Raw genomic sequence first — 21,910 nt, 5'->3', positions numbered from 1 at the left:
AGTGGTCCTTAATCAAATAGATGGAGAAGGAGGTTGTCTCTAGCCCTTGCAAGAGAATCCTAAGACAGGCCCCTTAATGATAAATGTGGCAGATTGCAATGCTCATCAAATATTTCATTTACTCCCCTGAATATCCCCCTCTTTGTGGTTAGAGAGCGAGTGAAATGTTAGCAGAAGGGAGGTGTGTCATTTACCGGCAGTGGTGGTGAAAAGCCTGCCCACGATTTTTCAGTCTCTGCTAGTCTACCATGACTCCTGTTGGTGTACAGTTAAACCTTGGTCAGCCTGGGTCTCAGAGATTTCAGACATTCCCCCTCCCCACCCCCATCTCTACCTCCTCCTCTTAAGCCAATGGTTCTACAGCGTGTAAGAGTGACTTACCTTGTTATAAGTCTAACCGATCCTGACTACTTCAACTGTTAACAGCTTTTCCCCTGGGGAATATTGCCATGTCATTAATTTGAGATTGCTTAAGTTTAAAAAAAAAAAAATGCCCTAATCAACTGAGTTTCATGTATTAGGTAAATGAGATGTTTGGTGTAAAATCACACTGTAAAGATGGTTTAATTTATTGAGGCCTCTTAGGTGCCAGGCACTAATGCCACGTGACCCATCTATTGGTAGAGCCAGAATATTAAGATTGGTTTACAACTTTGGGGGGGCCTGCCACATCCTCTTTGGGAATCAGGCTGCCCAAAGTCTTCTATACAAGCTGTATAAAAGACAAAATTACATATGAAACCGCAGGGTGGTTTCATAGCTGTTTTTCAACAGCTTTAGTAAGGTATAATTTACACTGTAAAATTTACTCATTTTAGTGTCATAAGTCAGTGATTTTTTTAGAAAATTTACAGTTATATATCACCACATTCCGATTTTGGAAAATTTCCATCACTGTAAAAGGATACCTTGAGCCCATTTGCAAACACTCCCCATTCCTACCCCCAGCCTGGGCAACCAATGATAAATTTTCTATATATATTTGCCTTTTCTGGATATTTAAGATAAGTGGAGTCATATGTGGTATTTTGCATATGTATGGCTTTTTTCACTTGTAATGCTTTTGAGGTTTATGCATGTTGTAGTATGTGTCAATACTTCATTCCTTTTTTTATTGAAATATCATTGATTTAGAATATTAATTGTGTTTCATAGTCTTTAGAATTTAAGTATTTTATCTCCTTGGTTAAGTTTAGGTATTTTATTCTTTTTGATGCAATTTTTTGTTTCGTTTTCTCTTTTTAGGGCTGCACCTGAGGCATATGGAGGTTCCCAGGCTAGGGATCTAATCGGAGCTGTAGCTACCGGCCTACGCCACAACCACAAGCAACACCAGATCCAAGCCACGTCTGCAATCTACACCATAGCTCATAGCAACGCCAGATCCTTAACCCACTTAGTGAGGCCAGGGCTGGAACCCGCAACCTCATGGTTCCTGGTCTGATTCATTTCTGATGCGCCACCACGGGAACTCCTGATGCAATTTTATTTTATTTTATTTTATTTTTTGTCTTTTTGCCTTTTCTAGGGCCACTTCCACGGCATATAGAGATTCCCAGGCTAGGGGTCTAATCGGAGCCATAGCCACCAGTCTATGCCAGAGCCACAGCAACTCGGGATCCCGAGCCATGTCTGCAACCTACACCACAGCTCATGGCAACGCAGGATCCTTACCCCACTGAGCAAGGCCAGGGATCGAACCCGCGACCTCATGGTTCCTAGTTGGAGTCATTGACCACTGCGCCACGATGGGAACTCCTCCTGCTGCAATTTTAAATGGGATTTTTTTTTTTTTTTGCTTTCTCTTTCTCGTAGTTCATTATTAGTATACAAAAACACAGATTTCTGTATATTAATCTTGTATCTGGCAATTTTGATGAATTAATTTATTACTTCTCAGTTTTTTGGTGAAGACTTTAGAGTTTTCTATGTATAGTGTCATGTCATCCACAAATGGTAACAGTTTTGGTTCTTCCCTTCGAATTTAGATGCTGTTCATTTCTTTTTTCTCTCTGATTGCCATGACTAGGGCTTCCAATCGATGTTAAATAGAAGCAATCAGAGTGGATGTCTTTGTCTTGTTTCTGATTTTAGAGGAAAGTCTTTCAGCTTTTTACCAATGAGTATAATATTAGCTATGTGTTTGTCATAAATGGCATTTGTCATATTGAGATATGTCCCCTGAACAATAGCATCAATGAGAGTTTTTGTCATGAATTGATGTTAAATTTTGCAAATGCTTTTTCTTTGTCTATTGAGATGACCCTGTGATTTTAATCCTTTTATTAATGTGGTGTGTCAGGTTGATTGATGTGTAAATATTGCACCATCCTTACATACCTGGGATAATCACACTTGATCATGGTATGTGATCCTTTTTATATTTATTTAATTCAGTTTGCTAATATTTTCTTGAGGATTTTCGTGTTTATATTCCTCAGCGATATTTGCCTATAATTTTCTCTCTTTTTTTTTTTGTACTATCTTTGTCTGGTTTTGGTATCAAGGTAGTGGAAGCCTCAAGAAATGAATTTGAGAGTGTTCTTTTCTCTTCAATTATTGGGAATAGTTCATGAAGGATGGGTGATAGTTCTTAATATATTTAGTAGAATTTCCCCCATGAAGCTGTCCAGCCCTGGACTTTTATTTGCTGGAAGCTTTTTTTTTTTTAATTATTACAAATTCAATTTCAGTACTGGTAGTAGTTCTGTTCAGATTGTCTGTTTCTTCCTGATTCATTCTTAGCAGGTAGTGTTTCTAGAAATTTGTCCATTTCTTCTAGGTTATCTAGTTTGTTGGCATATAGCTGTTTGTAGAAGTCATAATTTTTTGGTATCGCTGTGATATCAGTTATTTTCTTTCATTTCTTATTTATTTGTGTTTTCTGTCCTATTGATGACTATCACTATCAGTTTTGTCTATCTTTTTAAAAAACAGCTCTTGATTTCATTGATCTTTTCTATTTTTTTGTCTCATTTATTTCCTCTTTGATCTTTATTAATTCATTCTTCAAGCTGACTCCATTCTTTTTCTAATTCATTTAGATGGAAAATTAGATTGAAATTTTTCTTGTTTTGTAAGGTAGGCCTGTTTCAGTAATATACTTTCTTCTAAGAACTGCTTTTGATGTATCCCATAAATTTTGGTAAGTTTTAAGTCCATTTTCATTTGTCTCATGTATTTTCTGATTTCCTTTTTTATTTCTTCATTGATCAATGAGATTTTTAGTAATGTGTTGTTTAATCTCTACCTGCTTGTGCTTTTCTCATTGTTCTTCATATAGTTGATTTATAGTTTCATACCGTTTTGATCAGGAAAAATACTTGATATATATGATAGATATATATTTTTATCCTCTTAAATTTGTTGAAACTTGTTCTGGCCTACTATATGATTTATCCTAGAGAACATTTCATGCACAGTTGAAAAGAATGTGTATTCTGCTGTTTGGAGATGGAATGTCCTGTAGATATCTCTAAAAACCAACTGGTCTATTGTGTCATTTAAGACCACTATTGCTGGGAGTTCCCATTGTAGCTCAGCTGTAACAAACCTAACTAGTATCCATGAGAACATGGGTTCAATCCCTGGCCCCGCTCAGTGGGCTAAGGGTCCAGCATTGCTATGAGCTGTGATGTAGTTTGCAGACAAGGCTCGGATCTGGCATTGCTGTGGCTTAGGCTGGCAGCTGCAAGCTCAACTCCTAGCCTGGGAACTTACATATGCCACAGGTACAGCCCTAAAAAGAAAAAAAACAAAACAACAGCAACAACAAAAAAAACACTATTGCCTTATTTATTTTCTGTCTGGATGATCTGTCCATTGATGTAAGTGGTGTATTAAAGTCACCTACTATTATTATATTATTGTATTTCTCCCTTTATGTCTGTTAATATTTTATATTTAGCTGCTCCTGTATTGGGTACATATATGTTAACAAGTGCAATCTCCTTGTAATATTCCCTTTATCATTATATTATGCCCTTCTTTGTCTCTTGTTATAGACCTTGTTTTAAAATCTATTTTGTCTGATGTGAGTTTTGCTATCTCCACTTTCTTGCCATTTCCATTTACATGAGATGTCTTTTTCAACAATCACTTTCAGTCTGTTTGTATCTATAGCTCTGAAGTGAGTCTCTTGTAGGCAGCACACAGATGGGATCATGATTTATTACCACCAGCCACCCCATGTTTTTCGATTGGAGCATTTAGTCCATTGACTTTAAAGTAATCATTGATAGATATGTACTTGTTTCCATTTTATTATTTGTTTTCTAGTCGCTTTTGTAGTTCTGGGTTTTTTTGTTTCTTCCCTTGTGGTTTGATTATTTTTCTTTAGTGATGTGTTTGTATTCCTTTCTCTAGTTTTTGTGTATCTTTTATAGGCTGATTTGTGGTTACCATGAGATTCATATTTGTTAACCTATAGCTGTATCTATTTGTTTTAAATAGGTAGTCCTTTAAGTTCAAATTCATTCTACAGAATCTATATTTTTAACTCTCCCCCTACCACAACATTTTGGGGTGTTTATTTTAGGCTTTGCCTGTGGCATATGGATGTTCTCAGGCCAGGGGTTGAACCCACACCACAGCAGTAACCCAAGCTATTGCAGTGACAATGCTGGATCCTCAAACCGCTGTGCTACAAGGGAACTCCAACATTTTGGGTTTTGATGGAATATTTTACATCTTCATTTTTATCCCTTTACTGATTATTGTAGTTGTAGCTGATTTCACTTTTTTTTGTCTTTTGATTTTGTTTATTTAAATGGTTTATCTTCAGCCTTTACTATGTATTTGCCTCTATAAGTGGTATTTTTCCTTTCCTATAGATTCTTACTTCTTGTTATAGCACTTTCTTTTCCACTTAGAGATAGCTCTTTTACATTTTTTAGGGTATTGTTATTAGTATTAATAAAACTCTTAGTTTTTGTTTGTCTGAGAAATCCTTTATCTCTCCTCCAATTTTAAATTATAATATTGCTGTGTAGAATATCCTAGGGTGCAGGTTTTTTGCTTTGTGCACTTTGAGTATATCATGCCACTCTCTTCTGTTCTGCGAAGTTTCTTCAGAAAAATAAACTTAGTCTTATTGGGGGTTCCTCTGTATGTGACTCTTTGTTTTTCTTCTGTTGTCTTTAGAATTATCCCTTTAAATTTTACCATTTTAATTATGTTATATCTCAGTATGGGTCTGTTTGTGTTCCTTTATGCTTCATGTACTTGGGTATCTATTTCCATCTTCAGGTTCGGGAAGTTTTCAGCTAAAAGTTCATGAAATAAATTTTCAACACCCTTCTCTTTCTTCTCCTTCTGGGAATCCTATAATGTGAATGTCGGTAACCTTAATGTTGTCCCAAAGTTCCCTTAAACTGTTTTCATTTTATAAATTTATTTTTCTTTTTGCTATTCTGATTGGCAAATTTCATTATTCCATCTTACAGATCACGTATGCATTCTTCTGCATCACCACCTAGTCTTCTATTAATTCCTTCTAGTGCATTTTTCCTTTCAGTTCTTGTACTCTTCAGTTCCGATTCTTTTTTATATTTGCTAGTTCCTTCTTAAGATTTTTACTGTATTCATCTATTCTTTATTCATTTAGTGTTCTTATTACCAATGCTTTTAATTCTTTATATGGTGAATTGTTTATGGCTATTTCTTTAGTTGTTTTCTCAGGGGTTTTCTCTTGCCCTTTTAATTTAGACAAATTCTCTTTCCTCTTATTTTACTTTCTCTGTTTCTATGAAATTATATGATATAGTTACTGATTGCAGTCCTTATGTGAGAGATGTCCTTGTGTGAGAGTATCCCTATGCAGGTTGCAAGTGCCCAGTGGCTTTGGGGGGAGAGCTAGATTTGATGTGAACACAAGTCATGTCTTTCCTCTGATGTGCTGGCAGCTATCATTTTGATAGGGAGTGGGGCTGGAGATGGAAGGGCTAAGGCTAGAGCCAGGTGTGAGCCAAGGCTTTCCCTCCACTAAGTGGCTGTCACCACCAAAATGGGGACAGGGGCAGGTCTCCAGTCACTGGAGCAGAAGCCCTGAGGCCCGGGTCCCAGCTGGCTCAGTTCCCTTCAAGTGTATGCTTTCCTCTCTCCTAGCACTAGCATCCCCACCCGCATTGGAGCACAAGGGGCTTGGATGGTCACATTTAGCATGTGTTAGAGCAAAGGCTATGGCAGTCTAGCTGGGGTCAGAAACCTGGACTGCTTTCAATGCATTGCCTGTGTAAGCACCAGAAATGGTTGCCCCTGCCCCCCTCAGATGCTACCTTGGGCTAGAGCCTCCTTTGTTTGTCACACCTGGGTTCTCCCCATAGCCTCTACTACCCTCACCCTAATGTGGAGCTGTACCACAGGTTAGCCAGGGCCAGTGTGGGCTCCCAACATATGTTGGGATGTGGATTGGTGGTCTAGCTGCAGACAGAGACGGGACTCTTCTGATAAGCTGCCTGTGTTAGCACCATCAATGGCTGCCACTGCCATGCTGGATGCTGGTTCAGGTCTGAGCTGAGTCTCAGGACCAAGTTTCCAAGCAGGACTGGAATATTCATTTAGCTTAGGCTGTAGCATGTACCATGGTGGTTGCAGGAAACCAACCAGTTACTTGCACAATCCTCAATCTGCCCTCTCCACCCTGACTTGGGAGCAAGCAGTGGGCACATAATTCTCATGAGTGGAATTCAGGCTTCCCACTGCCCTTCTGTTGGTTGTGCTGGCCCCCCAACCAGCCAAATGGACCCATCTTCCCTTTGTCAGACCCCAAGGCTGAAACCACTCACTCCCCAAGAAGAATATCCACCCATGTAATCTGCTTTTTTCTCTGAGTCTCCTTCCAGGGGCACAGGTACCAACCTGATCTCATCTCTTCTCTTCCTGTGTGATTCCTGGCGCATCTCTCTAATAGCCTTGGTTGCGCAGGTGTCTTTTTGTCATTCTTCAGTGAGCTTTCAATGAGAATTGTCCACATATAGATGTATTTTTGATCTATTTGTGAGGGAGATGAGTTCTGTGCCATCTTACTCCACTGTCTTGATTAGTTCCCTCCTCATTCCTTTTTATTGCTAAATAATATTCCATTATATTCCACATTTTTCATCCACTTACCACTTGATGAACATTTGGATTACCTTCATTTTTAGCTATTGTAAATAAAGGTGCTATGAAGATGTGTACAAGGTTTTGTGTGAATGTGCTTTTAGTTCTTTGAGGGATATACCTGGGAATGGAATTGCTGAGTCAAATGGTAAGTCTATGTTTAGCTTTTTGAAGAATTACCCAACTGCTTTCTAAAGTGAATGTATAATTTTACATTCCACCAGGTTTGTATGAGGGTTACAACTTTTCCACATCTTCACTAACACTTCTTAATATCCTTTTGTTTATAGTCACTCTGGTGGCTGTGAAATTATAGCTTTGATTTGCATTTTCCTAATGACTAATAATAGTATCTTTCCATGTGCATATTGGCCATTCATATATCTTCTTTCGTAAAACATTCAAATCCTTTGCCCATTTTTTTTTGTCTTTTGTCTTTTTGTTGTTGTTGTTGTTGTTGTTGCTATTTCTTGGGCCGCTCCCGCGGCATATGGAGATTCCCAGGCTAGGGGTCGAATCGGAGCTGTAGCCACCGGCCTACGCCAGAGCCACAGCAACTCGGGATCCGAGCCGCGTCTGCAACCTACACCACAGCTCACGGCAACGCCGGATCGTTAACCCACTGAGCAAGGGCAGGGACCGAACCCGCAACCTCATGGTTCCTAGTCGGATTCGTTAACCACTGCGCCACGACGGGAACTCCCTTTGCCCATTTTTTAATTGTGTTATTAGTTGTTTAATTGTGTTATTTGTCAATTTGTAAGTGTTTTTATGTATTACGGGTAGAAGTCCTTTATTAAATATATGATATATTTGCAAATATTTTGTCCCATTTTATAAGTTGTCTTTTAGAGTCGTAGAAGTTTTTAGTTTTGATGGAGTCCTATTTATCTGTTTTTTTCCCTTTTTTGCATGTGCCTTTGGTGTTTTACCTAAGAAATCTTTGCCTAACTCAAGCCCATACATAGTTTTCTGTTTTATGAAGCTTTTATAATTTTATCTCTTACTTTTATGTCTTTGATCACTTGAGGTTAGTTTTTGTGTATAGTATGATGTGGGGCTCTAACTTCATTCTTTTGCATGTGCCTGTCCAGTTGTTTTAGCACCATTTATTGAAAAGACTTTTTTTCCAATTGAAGTATCTTGGCATTCTTGTCAAAAAGTAATGACCATAAATATAAATGTTCATTACTGGATTCTCAATTTTATTCCATTGAATTCTATATCAATTCTTAGATCAACACCACACTCTTCTGATTATTGTAGCTGTGTAGTAAGTTTTAAGAATGGGAAGTGTGACTTCTCCAAGTTTGTTCTTTTTCAAGATCATTTTAGCTATTCTAGGTCTCTTACATTTCCATAGGAATTTAAGATCAAGCTCTGGGGAGGTGGTGGAAAGCAGCAAGAATTTTGATAGGGGTTACAGTAAATCTATAGATCAACATTTGGGAAATATTGCTATCTTGATAATATTAAGCCTTCTAATCCATAAACATGAAATGTCCCTCCATTTACAATGTTTTTCAGTATAAAAGGCTTGGGGTTTTTTGTTAACTTTTTTCCTATTTTATTCTTTTTGATGCTTATTGTAAAAATGTTTTCTTAATTTCATTTTCAGATTGATAGAAATACCATTTTTGTTTATTTTGTATCCTACAACCTTGCTGAAATTGTTGAGTAGGTCTAATAGGGTTTTAATATTGTTTTTGTTTTGTTTTTCATTTTGTTTTTCTGTGTGGATCCCTTAGAATTTTCTATGTATAGAATCATGTCATCTGATAATAAAGTTTTATTTCTTCTTTTAAATCTGCCTACCTTTTATTTTTATTTATTTATTTATTTATTTTGTCTTTTCTAGGGCTGCACCCATGGCATATGGAGGTTCCCAGGCTAGGGGTCTAATCAGAGCTGTAGCCGCCAGCCTATGCCATAGCTACAGCAACACAGGATCCAAGCCTCGTCTGTGACCTACACCACAGCTCACGGCAACACAGGATCCTTAACCCACTGAGTGAGACTAAGGATCGAACCTACAACCTCATGGTTCCTAGTAGGATTCATTAACCACTGAGCCACAACGGAAACTCCCATATCTTTTATTTCTTATTATTCTGGCTAGAACAACCTTTGCAATATTGAGTACAAGTGCTGAGAGCAGATGTCCTTGCCTTGTTTGCATCCTTAGGGTGAAAGCATTCAAACATTCACCATTAAGTGTGATATTAGCCTTAGATTTTTTAAATCAAGTGTTTATCAGCCTTTTATTATGTTGAAGAAATTTTAAACATAAGTGAGTGTTGAATTTTGCCAAATGATTTTTCTGCATCTATCAAGGTGATTGTGTAGTTTTTGTCCTCATATTCTCTTCATATGATATGTTACATTAGTTATTTCAGATGTTAAACACACCTTACATTTTTAGGATAAATCTCCCTCAGTCACAATGTATAATTCTTTTTATATGTTGCTAGGTTTGGTTTGCTAATATTTTGTTGAGGATTTTTTTGTGTCTGTATTTATTAAGGGAATTAATTTGTTGTTTTGTGTTTCTTTATCTGATATAAGGATAATAATGGCCTCATAGAATAAGTTGGAAAGGGTTCTTTCCTCTTTTTTCTAATAGAGTTTACAAAAGATGCATATTATTTTTTTCCATGAAAGGTTTAGTAGAATTCACAACTGAAATTGTCTAGGTCTGGGCTTACCTTTGTGTAAATATTTTAAATTACTAATTTAATTTATTTACTTGTTATATTTCTGTTCATATTTTCTCTTTCCTTTTTATTCAGTTTTGGTATTTTGTATCTTTGTAGAATGTTCTTCCATTTCATGGCTTTTTCATGCCTCAGCTTATATATGGGCAAGGTTGGTTTTTAACTAGTACACTCTCAGATAGCCATACTACTACCCTGAGGGCTCCTGCCCCTCCTCAAGCCTCCCTACAGCTCCCCACAAGTCAGCACCCAAAGGCTAACACCTGGAACAGCAGTGGACATTCAGAACCAAGCTCCAGCATAGTTGCCATTTTTACAGTCTGGTTGGTCCTCCTACTATACCAGCTATTAAATTTTTGAACATCACTTCTTAGAAATGGAAGACTGAGACCCCCCACCCCCACCCCATCCCACTTCAGACCTCTGCTTCCTCCCACTTTGATCTAGGGCTGATCATGTTCTTCAGCATTCTACTGGACATGTCTGATAGAAGGAATAGCATCAATTGATTGGGTATGTCTGACTGGCAGTTATGGGCACTAATTGAGAGGCGGGAGAAACTGAACCCAAAAGCATGGTGTGTGGGACCTGGGCTGGTTTCTAATGGAAACTTAAATCCCAACTATGTCTATTACAAAGAAAAGAAAAGTGACTGATGATAAGCATGTAGCTCAAAGTAAGTGAACTGAAGAGTGTTTCTTTGTGCTGTAAGTGTTATTATATGGTGCTACACACATTGAAACAGACACATACTTAAAGCAAAGTCACTGATTCAAATGCTTCCAGAAGCCAGCAAGTAACATTCCTCATTTGATTAATTCATAGATGCACATTCTTTTGGCATTTAAAACATCTCTGAAACTGGAATGCATGTCACAACTGATGGCAAGTGTTTATTGGCAGTGTTGTTTCTGTCATAGTGGTTACAAAATACTAGTGTGTCTTATAATCAGATGTTTTAGATTATATTAAATTCAGGAAATGAGTGGCAAGTGACATGGGTCAGGAAAATCTCATCCTTTTACATCAGCTTTGCACTTTGAAAGAGAGGTATGGATACAGGGACCTATTCTTCTACAGTGAGAAAAACAACACAGGAGCGATGACAAATGCAACCACTTCGTTATTTCTATGTCCAGGAGCCAATAGAGAGCGGTAGCAACTGCAGACTGGAGAGTGCATCCTACCTCCAGGGGCAGCTGCTTCTCTCCCCCCCGCCAACCTCCCCCGGGCTAGTTTTTGCATGTGGTAACATAGGCTTAGTGTCAACAGATATTAGGAGTTTTCAAAGGAAGCAAGAAATCCAGAAATCTACATCTTTATGTGAAACTTATAATTTTTTAAAAAATTTTAAAATCATCTGGCCAAAAAGAAAAAAGGAAAACAAGGGGTAAAGGGGCGAGATCTAACCTGTGAGCACTCAGGTAATAACCTCTGTTTTAAGGATTCAGTATTAAGAGTCAGTGCGAGGAGTTACTGCTGTGGTACAATGGGATCGGATGCATCTCTGCAGTACCAGGATATAAGTTCAATACCCAGCCTGGCACAGTGAATTAAAGGATCTGGCATTGCTCTGGTGTAAGTCGCAGCTGCAGCTAAGATCTGATCCCTGGCCAGAAACTCCATGTGCTTTGGGGTGGCCAAAAAAGAAAAAAAATAAGAGAGAGAGAAGGCATGAGACAAACTAAAAGTTATGCCAAAAAGAAAAAAAAAAGGAAAAATCAATTTCAAAGTTTAACACTAGGTTCAGAGGCCCAGAAGAGCAATTATTGCAAGACGTATTACATATACAGTTTTTAAAATTTCCTCTTTGCTTCCCCTAAATAGAAGATAAGAAAGCATGGTAAAATTTGTTGAAGATGTTGTGTTTCCTGATTATAAAAATATGTGGTTACTTTAAAATTGCATTCTTAGGTTTACAAAGCAAAAACATTTGATTCTTAATACTATAGATTATGACCAATGAGAGGAAGAAGAACGTGGTGAGAAACCACCAAATTATTAGAAGACTAGGGTCCTGATTCTGGCCACACAATATAGGGCAAGTAATTGAGCATCTCTAGCTTCATTGTCTTCATTTATAAAATAGGGGTAATCATACTTGCTTCTGTGGTAAGGGGCCAAATGAGGTAAAATATGTGAAAGTATAAAGTGTTATATAAATGTCTGTTATTGGTATTGCCCATATTACATGAGTATTTGGGATAGCACAAATTCTGGAATCTCAGATTCCCCATCCCAAGCTACTGCTCTTTCTCTAGACCACAGCACCTATTGTATTGGTTGTCTCATAAGCCAATGGGGTGAGTAAATGAGGAAGCTTAAGGCAAGAGATTATTATGAGGAAAGTCAGCCAACATCTTAGAATCTAAGATAGCACTGAACCTCTGTACAGTGTGGTTTAGGCAGAGCTTAGATGTTGAACTTGAAGAATTGGCCTTTCACATTTTGAAGGGCTATTCAGGAATGAGAGATTCACCTGGATTATAGATTAGTCTCTATATCTTTCTCATAGCTTGACCAAAGGCTAGTTCCTTCTCTCTGTGTTTGATATTTTCATCCTATATTGTTTTATGAAGCAAAGAAAAGCATCTACTTTCTTCTTGGTGAAAATGTATAGCTCTATTTTGGGTTATTAAGGAGTGGACACACTTTGCCTTGGTAACTATATCTAGTCTAACTGCTTCAGCACTTGCCTCTAGTCATCTCAGATCTTATTTGGAAGTAATCATGGAATAAGATAATTTTTTAGAAGGAAATGAAAAACTATTATCTTCTAAAAGGTGTCATTAAGAAGTAATGACCTGTTTCTAACTACTAAGTTGGATATTCTTATATAAACTTTCTTCCATAACCTCCAGTTCAACCTGGCTGAGACCAGATTGTTTGTCTGTTTGTTTTAATCAAAATGATCATTGCCCTCTATCTCACTAATTCCGTTCATGACTTCACCATTTTTAAAGGTTGGTAAACTTTTTCTGTGAAGGGACAGATAGTAAATATTTTAGGCTGTGAGGGCTGTAGGGTTTCTGATACAGCTATGCACTTCTGTTGTATTGTGAAAGCAACCATAGACAACATGGAAATGAACAAACAGGGCCATGTTCCAATAAAGCTTTACTTCTAAAAACAAACCAAACAGAGTTTGTCCTATGGCTAAAGTGTGCCAAGACCAATTCTAGAGTCTCAGGATGAAAATATCAAAAGTTAGTCTTGATTGACCCCCTTCTTTAATTTTTATATCCAAGGAGCTCTCAATTTACAATAATTATCCCTTTCTGTAATTCCCCTCACCCTTCTCCTCACTTCCCTTCCCACTGCTACTATAGACCTGAGCTCATTTTGTACAACTACAGTAACATAATCAGTGATTTTTTTTTTCCATTTTTTTTTTCAACTAGTGGTAAGAAGATGTATTTAGGACCATATTCATTTTCTGGAGAGGTATCAGAATTTCTTGGGGGAAGTTTTTTGTTTGTTTTTTGACTGCATCTGTGGCATGTGGAAATTCCTGGGCCAGGGATTGAATCTGAGCCATAGCTGTGACCTACCCCACAGCTGAGGCAACACTGGGTCCTTAACCCACTGCACTACAGCAGGAACTCCTCTTGGGGAAATTTTTAAGTAACATATTTTTAGGGAAAATGTCTACTTTGTCAGAATAGAAACTGTAGAATATAAAACTTGGTGAAATCTTCTTGAGCAATGATGGGTTCCTGGTTAAAAATGGTCATGAAACATCACTCTAATTTAGAAATTCCCGGAGTACAGAGTGCTTATATTTGGGGATGCCTAATGTGATGTTAGGTGGAGGAGGACAAACTCTTTAAAAATTAATATGTGTGTTTTTATTTTGTATTAGGAGAAAATATAACATCAAACTTATAATGTCATTTATCACTTATTAGGATGAAGCTAAAGTATTTAGGCTTTTAGAAAGTGTGTGAATTTAAAGAAAAAGTTAACAAAATTGCAGGCAAAGTACTGCTATGATAAAAGTCAAGCTGGCACTAGAATATCCGCAGTTTAAAATCACTTTGCCTCCTGTAGTTTCCATTATAATATATTTGTCTACTAGTTACAGATCAGTCTTATAGGAGCATTTTCATTATCTTCAAGGGCTTACCACTCACTACCTGCCAATAGTCAATCAGACTATTAGTCTAAAACCAATATCTTCTAAATGTAGCTCCAACCTTCCATTTTCCTCTACTTCAAGAGTCTCCCGAATAATGCTCAAAAATGTAATTGCGTAAGATTTAATAGATTCTCTAGAAAAAGATTTCATGGTCAAAAATGTTAGGGAAAGTGCCGCATAGTATACCCGTCTGTAGTATATTCACAAGGAATTATACTACATTAAAGCCTTTGACAAAAGATAAACCTATTCATGTTTATCTATTTACTTGCTCCTAGAACCCTACTTTTGTGGAACCAATATTTGTGTTTCCCAGCTTATTTGATCATCTTTGTCAATAACCTACCCTCATAGATTGTGCATTAATGCCTTGTAACTCTGGTGTTGCCACAGCTGTGGCATAGGTCGCAGACTCACCTCCAATTTGGTGGTGCTGTGGCTGTGGCATAGGCCTGCAGCTGCAGCTCCAGTTCAGCCCCTAGCTGGGAACTTCCACATGCCATGGGTGTGGCCCTTAAAAAAACACACAAAAAAAACAAACCTTGAAATCAGTTTGAAAGAAATCAGTACTAGCCACTAGGATCTTTTTGGTTTTTTGTTTTCTTTTTTGGTTTCTTTTGGTGGGTTTTTTTTAAGGGCCCAGCATTGCCACAGCTCTCGGCAATGCCGGACCCTTAATCCACTGAAAGAGGCCAGGGATTGAACCCACATCGTCATGGATAGTAGTCAATTCATTTCTGCTAAGCCACGATGGGAACTCCCTAAGATCTTTTTGGATAGAATGCTACTTATTTCAAAGAAGCCATGGGTATAGTGTTGAAATTTTCTTAGATGCTATCATCAATTTCTGGGGAAAATATGTGTTTCTGAAAATAACAGTGGGAATTATCATTAACACCTTTGTTTTCTTATTTACAAATTAGGAGATAATGTATATAAAAATATGCAAGAATCACAAGAAACCCACATATCCAACCACCTGGATGAAATCGTTGCTGCCGTCAGCATAACACCTAGAGAGAAGCTCCAGAACAAGCTGCCTCAAACAGTACTGTTCCAGCCTCCTCGAGAGAAACTCCACTTCTGTGAAGAGAAAGCGAGGTCCTATGCCAGCAGTCACGAGGTAAGGAGCCATTCTGTGGTAATTGAGAAGTAGGATATTTTAGGTTACATTCCTACTCTCAGGAGTTTTGGTGCAAGTGAATATATAAGATGGAGCCTTTACCATAGCATGAATGTAGCACCTCAGGGCTCCAGGCCCAGCACTTGGCACAGTCAAAACTATGTTTGTTGAATGAATGCACAAATCAACAAACAGTCTGCCCTGACCTTTGACAAGTGTATATTAGACTGGTTGTGGATTTGACCTACTACAGTTATTTCCACTCAGTCAACAGATATTTATTGGGCTCCTCCTGTGGGCCAGGTCTCAGCACTGAAATACAACACAGAACTGATGAAGCTTCTGCTTTCATGGAGCTTGTATTTCTTAGGTTCTTAATCTTCTTGTTCTCTGCATACTTCTTTCCCATCTCCAAAGTTTTATTCATTTATTCAATATGCATTTATCTGCCACCTCTTATGTGTCAGGCGCTATTTGTCCATTTATTTATTTCACAAAGATTTACTATACACCTAATATGTGCCAGGTGCTGTGTGGGTGCTGAGGGCACAGATGGGAAAGCCACAGCCTCTGCCTCAGAGGGACTTACCATCTGGTTGGAGAGGTAGGTGGTAATGGTAGTCAGTATAAGTTCTATGACAGACACAAACTCAGGTAATACAGGTGCAAAACTACAGATGCAAAATGTGGGGAGTGAAGGGAAGAGGGGTGGGAAGAGACCTTGGAGTTGGTGGTGTGACAGCAGTTAAGGCATGCTTCTGGGGATGAAGGTTACTTGGACTGCACTGATAACAGTGCCTAGGAGGTGGCCAGGTAAGAGAGCAGACAGTAGTGTTCTGGGCAGAGGTCACAGATGCGCTTGAGTGGAGCATCTGAGGGCACACAGCCTGTTAGGGAAGAAACTATAAGTGACTATCTGGGGTGCAGGTTTTAATTACACAGGGCAGGAAATGAGGTTGCATTAGGGACAGGAGCTGGGGCCCAGAGGTTGTTTGGCACCCAGGGAAAGTTTAGATTTTTTTCCTGAGGGTTCTGGAAACTGTCATAGGATTATAAGCAGAAGAGTGCCATAAGCAAGTTTGAGTTTCTGGACCTTAGACCTTGGGTAACTGAGTAAAGGAGGAAGAGAAAGGAGGTAAACTGGAAGAGGGGGGCAGTTCGGAAGATTTTTACAATAATCCTGATAAGGGATTATGCGAGCGAAATTATAGCAGAGTCAGTAGAAATGCGAAATCTTTTGGTAAGAATTTGGAAGTAGTGAAACCTGACATCTGAGGGGATGGAGAGGCAAGAGTGAGCCCCAGAGAGTGTGAGCAACTCCTGACTTAGGTCTCAGCCAGCCTGGTTGACCAAGGGTTGCCCTTTGTTATTGTAATGAATAGAGGAAGAAGAGCAGGATTATGGAAAGGAGGTGTGAATTTGGTTTTGAATGTATGCTTATGTATTATGCAGCAGATATTTACCACTGGATATGTGCCAGGCCTTCTCCAAGGTGAAGTAGGCCTTTCCTGACAGCCTTTCTCAACTATAGTTCCACAAGAGAATTAAGCCCTAGTGTCCCAAGGCATTTGGTGTTTGTAAGGAATTAACTCCTCTTCTGTGCATCTGGAATGGTTCCAAAGCATTTTCTGTCTTCTGCAGTTCAGATGAGGAACCCCTGGATTCAGCAGTGAATAGAACAGGCAGCTCGCATGCCCTCATGCAGCTGAGAGGCAGTCGATATTGGAAGTAATCCAGCTAACTAGAGGTTGTACCAGGTGCCCCAGAGGGCATAAGAGTGGGCCTGTCTTAAGTAAGGGAGCTGACACCTGAAGAGGGGAAGGGAACCAGCATGGAAGAGCCAAGGAAAAGGAGTTCTAGGGAGAAGAAACAGCACACATAACATTCACAAATATGGCGTAGCATGACTATGTTTGAAGTGATGAGAGGAAGCTTCAGGGTGATGTGACACGCAGTTGGAGAAGCAGCTCTCTTGGGGCCTTGCAGGTCTCAAGTTAAGTGCCCTAGGAAGCCTTTTAAATGTTTTAAGGAAAGTATTAACATGACATACTTTGCTTCTTAAAATACCATTCTTCAGTAAGTTTTTACTTTAAAATACTCTCAGACTTACAGAAAAGTTATTAAATATAGCAATTGTTAACATTTACTTAATTTCTTTATTTTTAATTCTTTCTTCCATGATTTTTCTGAATACCTGGAAGTTACAAATATATGGTTCTTTACCCCTAAAGACGTCAGTGCATATTTCCTAGGAATAAAGGATATTCTCCCACAGTACAATGATTGAAATTAGGAAATTAATATTGGTACATGGAATTATTTAATCTACAAACTGTACCCATATTTCTCCAATTATCTCAACATATCTTTTATAGAAAAAAAAATCAGGAGTTCCTGTTGTGGCTCAGTGGTTAGTGAATCCGACTAGGAACCATGAGGTTGTGGGCTCAATCCCTGGCCTTGTTCAGTGGGTTAAAAATCCAGCGTTGCTGTGAGCTGTGGTGTACGTTGCAGACGCAGTTCAGATCTGGTGTTGCTGTGGCTCTGGCGTAGGCCGGCAGCTACAGCTCCGATTTGACCCCTAGCCTGGGAAGCTCCATATGCCATGAGAAGCAGCCCTAGAAAAGGCAAAAAGGAAAAAAAAAAAATCAGACAGAGCCAAGGTCCAATCCATGAATTGCTTTGACTATAGTTGTTATGTCTCTTTAGTCTCTTGTAATCTATTAGGATATTTTCTCAGCCTGTCTTTATCTTTCATAGTTCTGATATTTGTGAAAAGAACTGTATTAGTCTGCTTGGGCTGCCATAGTAGAATACCACAGACTGGGTGGCCTAAGCAACAGAAATTTACTCCTCACGTTCTGAAGGCTGAAAGTCCAAGATCAAGGTGTCAGCAGGGCTGGAATCTGATGAGTGCTGTCCCCTTGGGTGACAGGCTACCACCTTTAATAGTGTCCTCTCGTGGTCTTTTTCTGTGTGGAGGGTGGGGGAGGGTAGACAAAGGTGTCTTTTCTTATAAGGGCACTAATCCTGTTGGATCAAGGCCCCACCTCTATGACCTCATTTGACCTTAATTACATCCTTAGAGACCCTATCTGCAAATGCCACAATAGGGGCTAGGATTTCAACATATGAATTTGGTGGGGGCCACAAACCTATACTCCAATTACTTTGTAGGATACCTCTCAATTTGAATTTGTCTTGTGTTTCCTTATAATTAGATTCAGATTATGAATCACTCCTGTAAACACTACATAAAACCTCAGGTTTTGCATATCCTTAACCTAACTGTCTTATTCCTAGGAATTTATTCTAAGAAAATACTTATGGATATGAGCAAACCTATCCGCACAGGATGTGCAGAGAGAAAAAATTTTAAAACCTCCTAAGTGATCAATAACTGTGGATTGAATAATGCACTTAGCATATATCCATAGAATAAACTACTATGCAGCCATTAAAAATTATTACATAAGGGGAGTTCCCATTGTGGCTCAGAAGGTTAAGAACCCAACTGGATTCCATGAGGATGTGGGTTTGATCCTTGGCCTTGCTCAGTGGGTTAAGGATTCGCGTTGCTGTGAGCTGTGGTGTAGGTCACAGACACACCTTGGATCTGGTGTTACTATGGCTGTAACATAAACCAGCAGCTGCAGTACCAATTTGATCCCTAGCCTAGGAACTTCCATATGCCGCAGGTGCAGCCCTAAAAAGAAAAAAAAAATATTGCATAGGAAATGACATGGAGAAATAGTCACAAATTGTTAAAACAAGTTACAAACCCATGTAGCTTATAAGTGTATTTTTTTTCCCCTAGGGCTGTACCCGCAGCATATGGAGGTTCCCTGGCTAGGGGTCAAATCAGAGCTGCAGCTGCCGGCCTACGCCAGAGCCACAGCATTGCCAGATCCGAGCCACATCTGTGACCTACACCATAGCTCATGGCAACGCCAGATCCTTAACCTGCTGAGCGAGGCCAGAGATCAAACCCGCAGCCTCATTGTTCCTAGTCAGATTCATTTTTGCTGCACCATGAAGGGAACTCCTATAAGTGCATTTTTAAGAAGGAAACATATATAGATAGATTCATAGGAATTAAGACTAAAGAGAGATATAGCTACTTAGTTGCCTCTAAGAGGTGAGATTGCAGGTGATTTTTTATTTTTTTGTTTACCTGTATTTTGATAATGAGGATGTATTACTTTTGTAATAAGAAAAATATTAGTATAGAAAAAAGCTACAACTCCATCTTCCTTCATCAGCCTCCTAAGTCAGAAAAATCAGCTGTCCTATGGTCACCTGTCTAGCTTTGTATTTTAGTCAAGAAGAATGTTGATTCAGGGTGAATGTTTCTAAGCCATACAGGAACTGTGTGGAAGCGTAGGTCCCTTGAGTTTAGGCATTGACCAGGAATGTGTCCTGGGTCTTCCCCACAACTCTGTCCTTGTTTTTACCATTTTGCCTCTGCTTTGCCCTTTTAAGCTTTGTTCCTCCCACTTCCTCTTTTGCTATTCCTGCTATCTATTGCTTTGTCACATTCCAAAACTTAGTGACATAAAACAAAACAACCATTCGTCTTGCTCGGGAACCTACAACTTGTTCAGAGCTGAGTGGGCTCTGGTCAGCCCAGCTTCATGCAGCCTCAGCTGACCTCAGCAGGGGTGGAGAGTCCAGTGCCACAGTGACCTAGTCCTGTACCTGACTGATCGGGGCTACCATCGGCACCTTTCCGGGTGGGCCTCTCCACAGGACCACTTAGGCTTCCTCATGGAATGGTACTTAGGTTGTTAATCTGTAGGGCTGCCACAGCAAAATACCTCAGACTGGGTGACTTAAACAATGGAAGTTTATTTTCTCACAGTTCTGGAGCCTAGAAGTCTAAGGTCAAGGTGTTGGCCACATTGATTTCATTCAGAAGCATCTCTTGTTGGCTTGCAGGTGCCTACCCTGGGTCTTCACAAAGTACTTTTCTGCGTGCCCATCCCTAGTGTCTTTTCTCTTCTTATGAGGACACCAGTCATATTAGATTAGGGCCCCATCCTAATGGCCTCATTTTAACTTACTCATCTCTTTAAAGCTGTCTCTCCAGGATGTGGAGGAAAAGGAACTCAAACTGTTGGTGGGAATGTAAGTTGATGCAACCCCTAAGAGAACAGTACGGAGCTTCCTTGAAAAACTAAATATAGAACTGTCATATGATCCAACAATCCCACTCCTGGCCTATATCTTGAGAAAACCATAATTCAAAAAGATGCATGTACCCCAATGTTAATTGCAGCACTATTTACAATAGCCAAGACATGGAAACTACCTAAATGTCCTTCAACAGAGGAATGGATAAAGATGATATGGTATATACACACACACAATGGAATATTATTTAGCCATGAAAATAATGAAATAATGCCATTTTCAGCAACATGGATGCACCTAGAGATTATTATACTAAGTGAAGTAAGTCAAAGAAAGACAGATATCGGAGTTCCCATTGTGGCACAGTGGAAATGAATCCATCTAGGAACCATGAGGTTATGGATTCTATCCTTGGCTTCGCTTAGTGGGTTAAGGATCCAGCATTGCAGTGAGCTGAGGTGTAGGTTGCAGACGTGGCTCAGATCTGGCATTGCTATGGCTCTGGCATACACACACACACACACACACACAGCTGCAGCTCCAATTAGACCCTTAGCCTGGGAACCTCCACATGCCGCGGATATGGCCCTAAAAAGACAAAAGCAAAAAAAAAAAAAAAAAGACTGGCAGATATCATTTGAGATCACTAATATGTGGAATCTAAAAAAATGATACGAAAGAACTTACTCACAAAATAGAAATACACTCAAAGATTTTGAAACCAAACTTATGGTTACCAGGGGGGAAACTTTGAGGAGAAGGATAAATTGGGAGGTTGAGTTTGGGTAGCAGAATTGATGGGTAACAAGGACCTACTATATAGCACAGGGATTCTATACTCAATAATCTGTGATGTCCTATATGGGAAAAGAATCTGAAAAATAATGGAGATATATATATATATGATTCACTTCACTATACATCTGAAACTAACACAACATTTTAAGTCAATCATACTCCAATAAAATTTTTTAAAAATCCATCTTTCCAAATACAGTTATATTCTGAAGTATTTAAACATATGAATTTGGGGGTGAGGGACCCAATTCAGGCCATAAGAAGTTCCAAGAGTGAGTATGTAGGAAGGGACAAAATGGAAGCCACCAGTTACTTGAGACCTGGGCCCAGAATGTGGCATCATTTCCTCCATATTTTTTTGGTCTAGCAGTCAGTTATATCCAGATTCAAAGTAAAGAGGACATAGACCACCATCTCTGGATGGAAGGAGTGTCAAAAATTTTGGAGCTGCAGTTTAAAACTACCAGCCTTGCTTCAAGTGTATTTCTGTTCTAAACTGACCTGGCGCTGGAATCCGCAGTTCACTATTCTCTTTGTCCTGGCACTGAATGAAAATGTGCTTCTTTCTCCTTTAATGAAATCTGTTGTAAAGTCTTACTGACCTCATTTGCTGTGCTAATATCCTAGCTGCTAAAGAAAGTGTATGAATTGAGAACTAGAGAGTGTTAATTGAAAACTACCACCAGTTGCCCACTTGTTGTGCCTGAATATGTCGTAAGCCATTCATTGATGGGCAGCTTCTTGATTCCATTACATTTTTCACTTTGTGCTATAAACTTAAATGTACTACTATAAGTTTTACTTGTTTTTTTTTTTTAAATGTATATTGTCTATTCACTCTGCTAGATGAAAATAGATCTTTGTTTTGTTCTTCCATGTATCACAAGTGCTTAAAACCATGCC

General features: G+C 39.0%; 1 protein-coding gene across 1 annotated transcript in view; it reads left to right on the top strand.

The window, feature by feature from the left end:
• Positions 1–21,910, top strand: part of TTC23 (tetratricopeptide repeat domain 23) — a 111,273-nt gene that overhangs the window by 2,526 nt on the left and 86,837 nt on the right. Inside the window, 1 exon segment of the mRNA XM_047766805.1 lies at positions 14,877–15,076. Within this exon segment, the coding sequence (XP_047622761.1) occupies positions 14,877–15,076 (200 nt within the window).

The sequence above is a fragment of the Phacochoerus africanus genome, chromosome 2 (genome assembly GCF_016906955.1).
Source record: "Phacochoerus africanus isolate WHEZ1 chromosome 2, ROS_Pafr_v1, whole genome shotgun sequence".
Classification (NCBI taxonomy): Eukaryota; Metazoa; Chordata; class Mammalia; order Artiodactyla; family Suidae; genus Phacochoerus; species Phacochoerus africanus.
The sequence above is the reverse complement of the archived record's forward strand: the minus strand, read 5'-3'. Positions and strand labels throughout refer to the sequence as shown.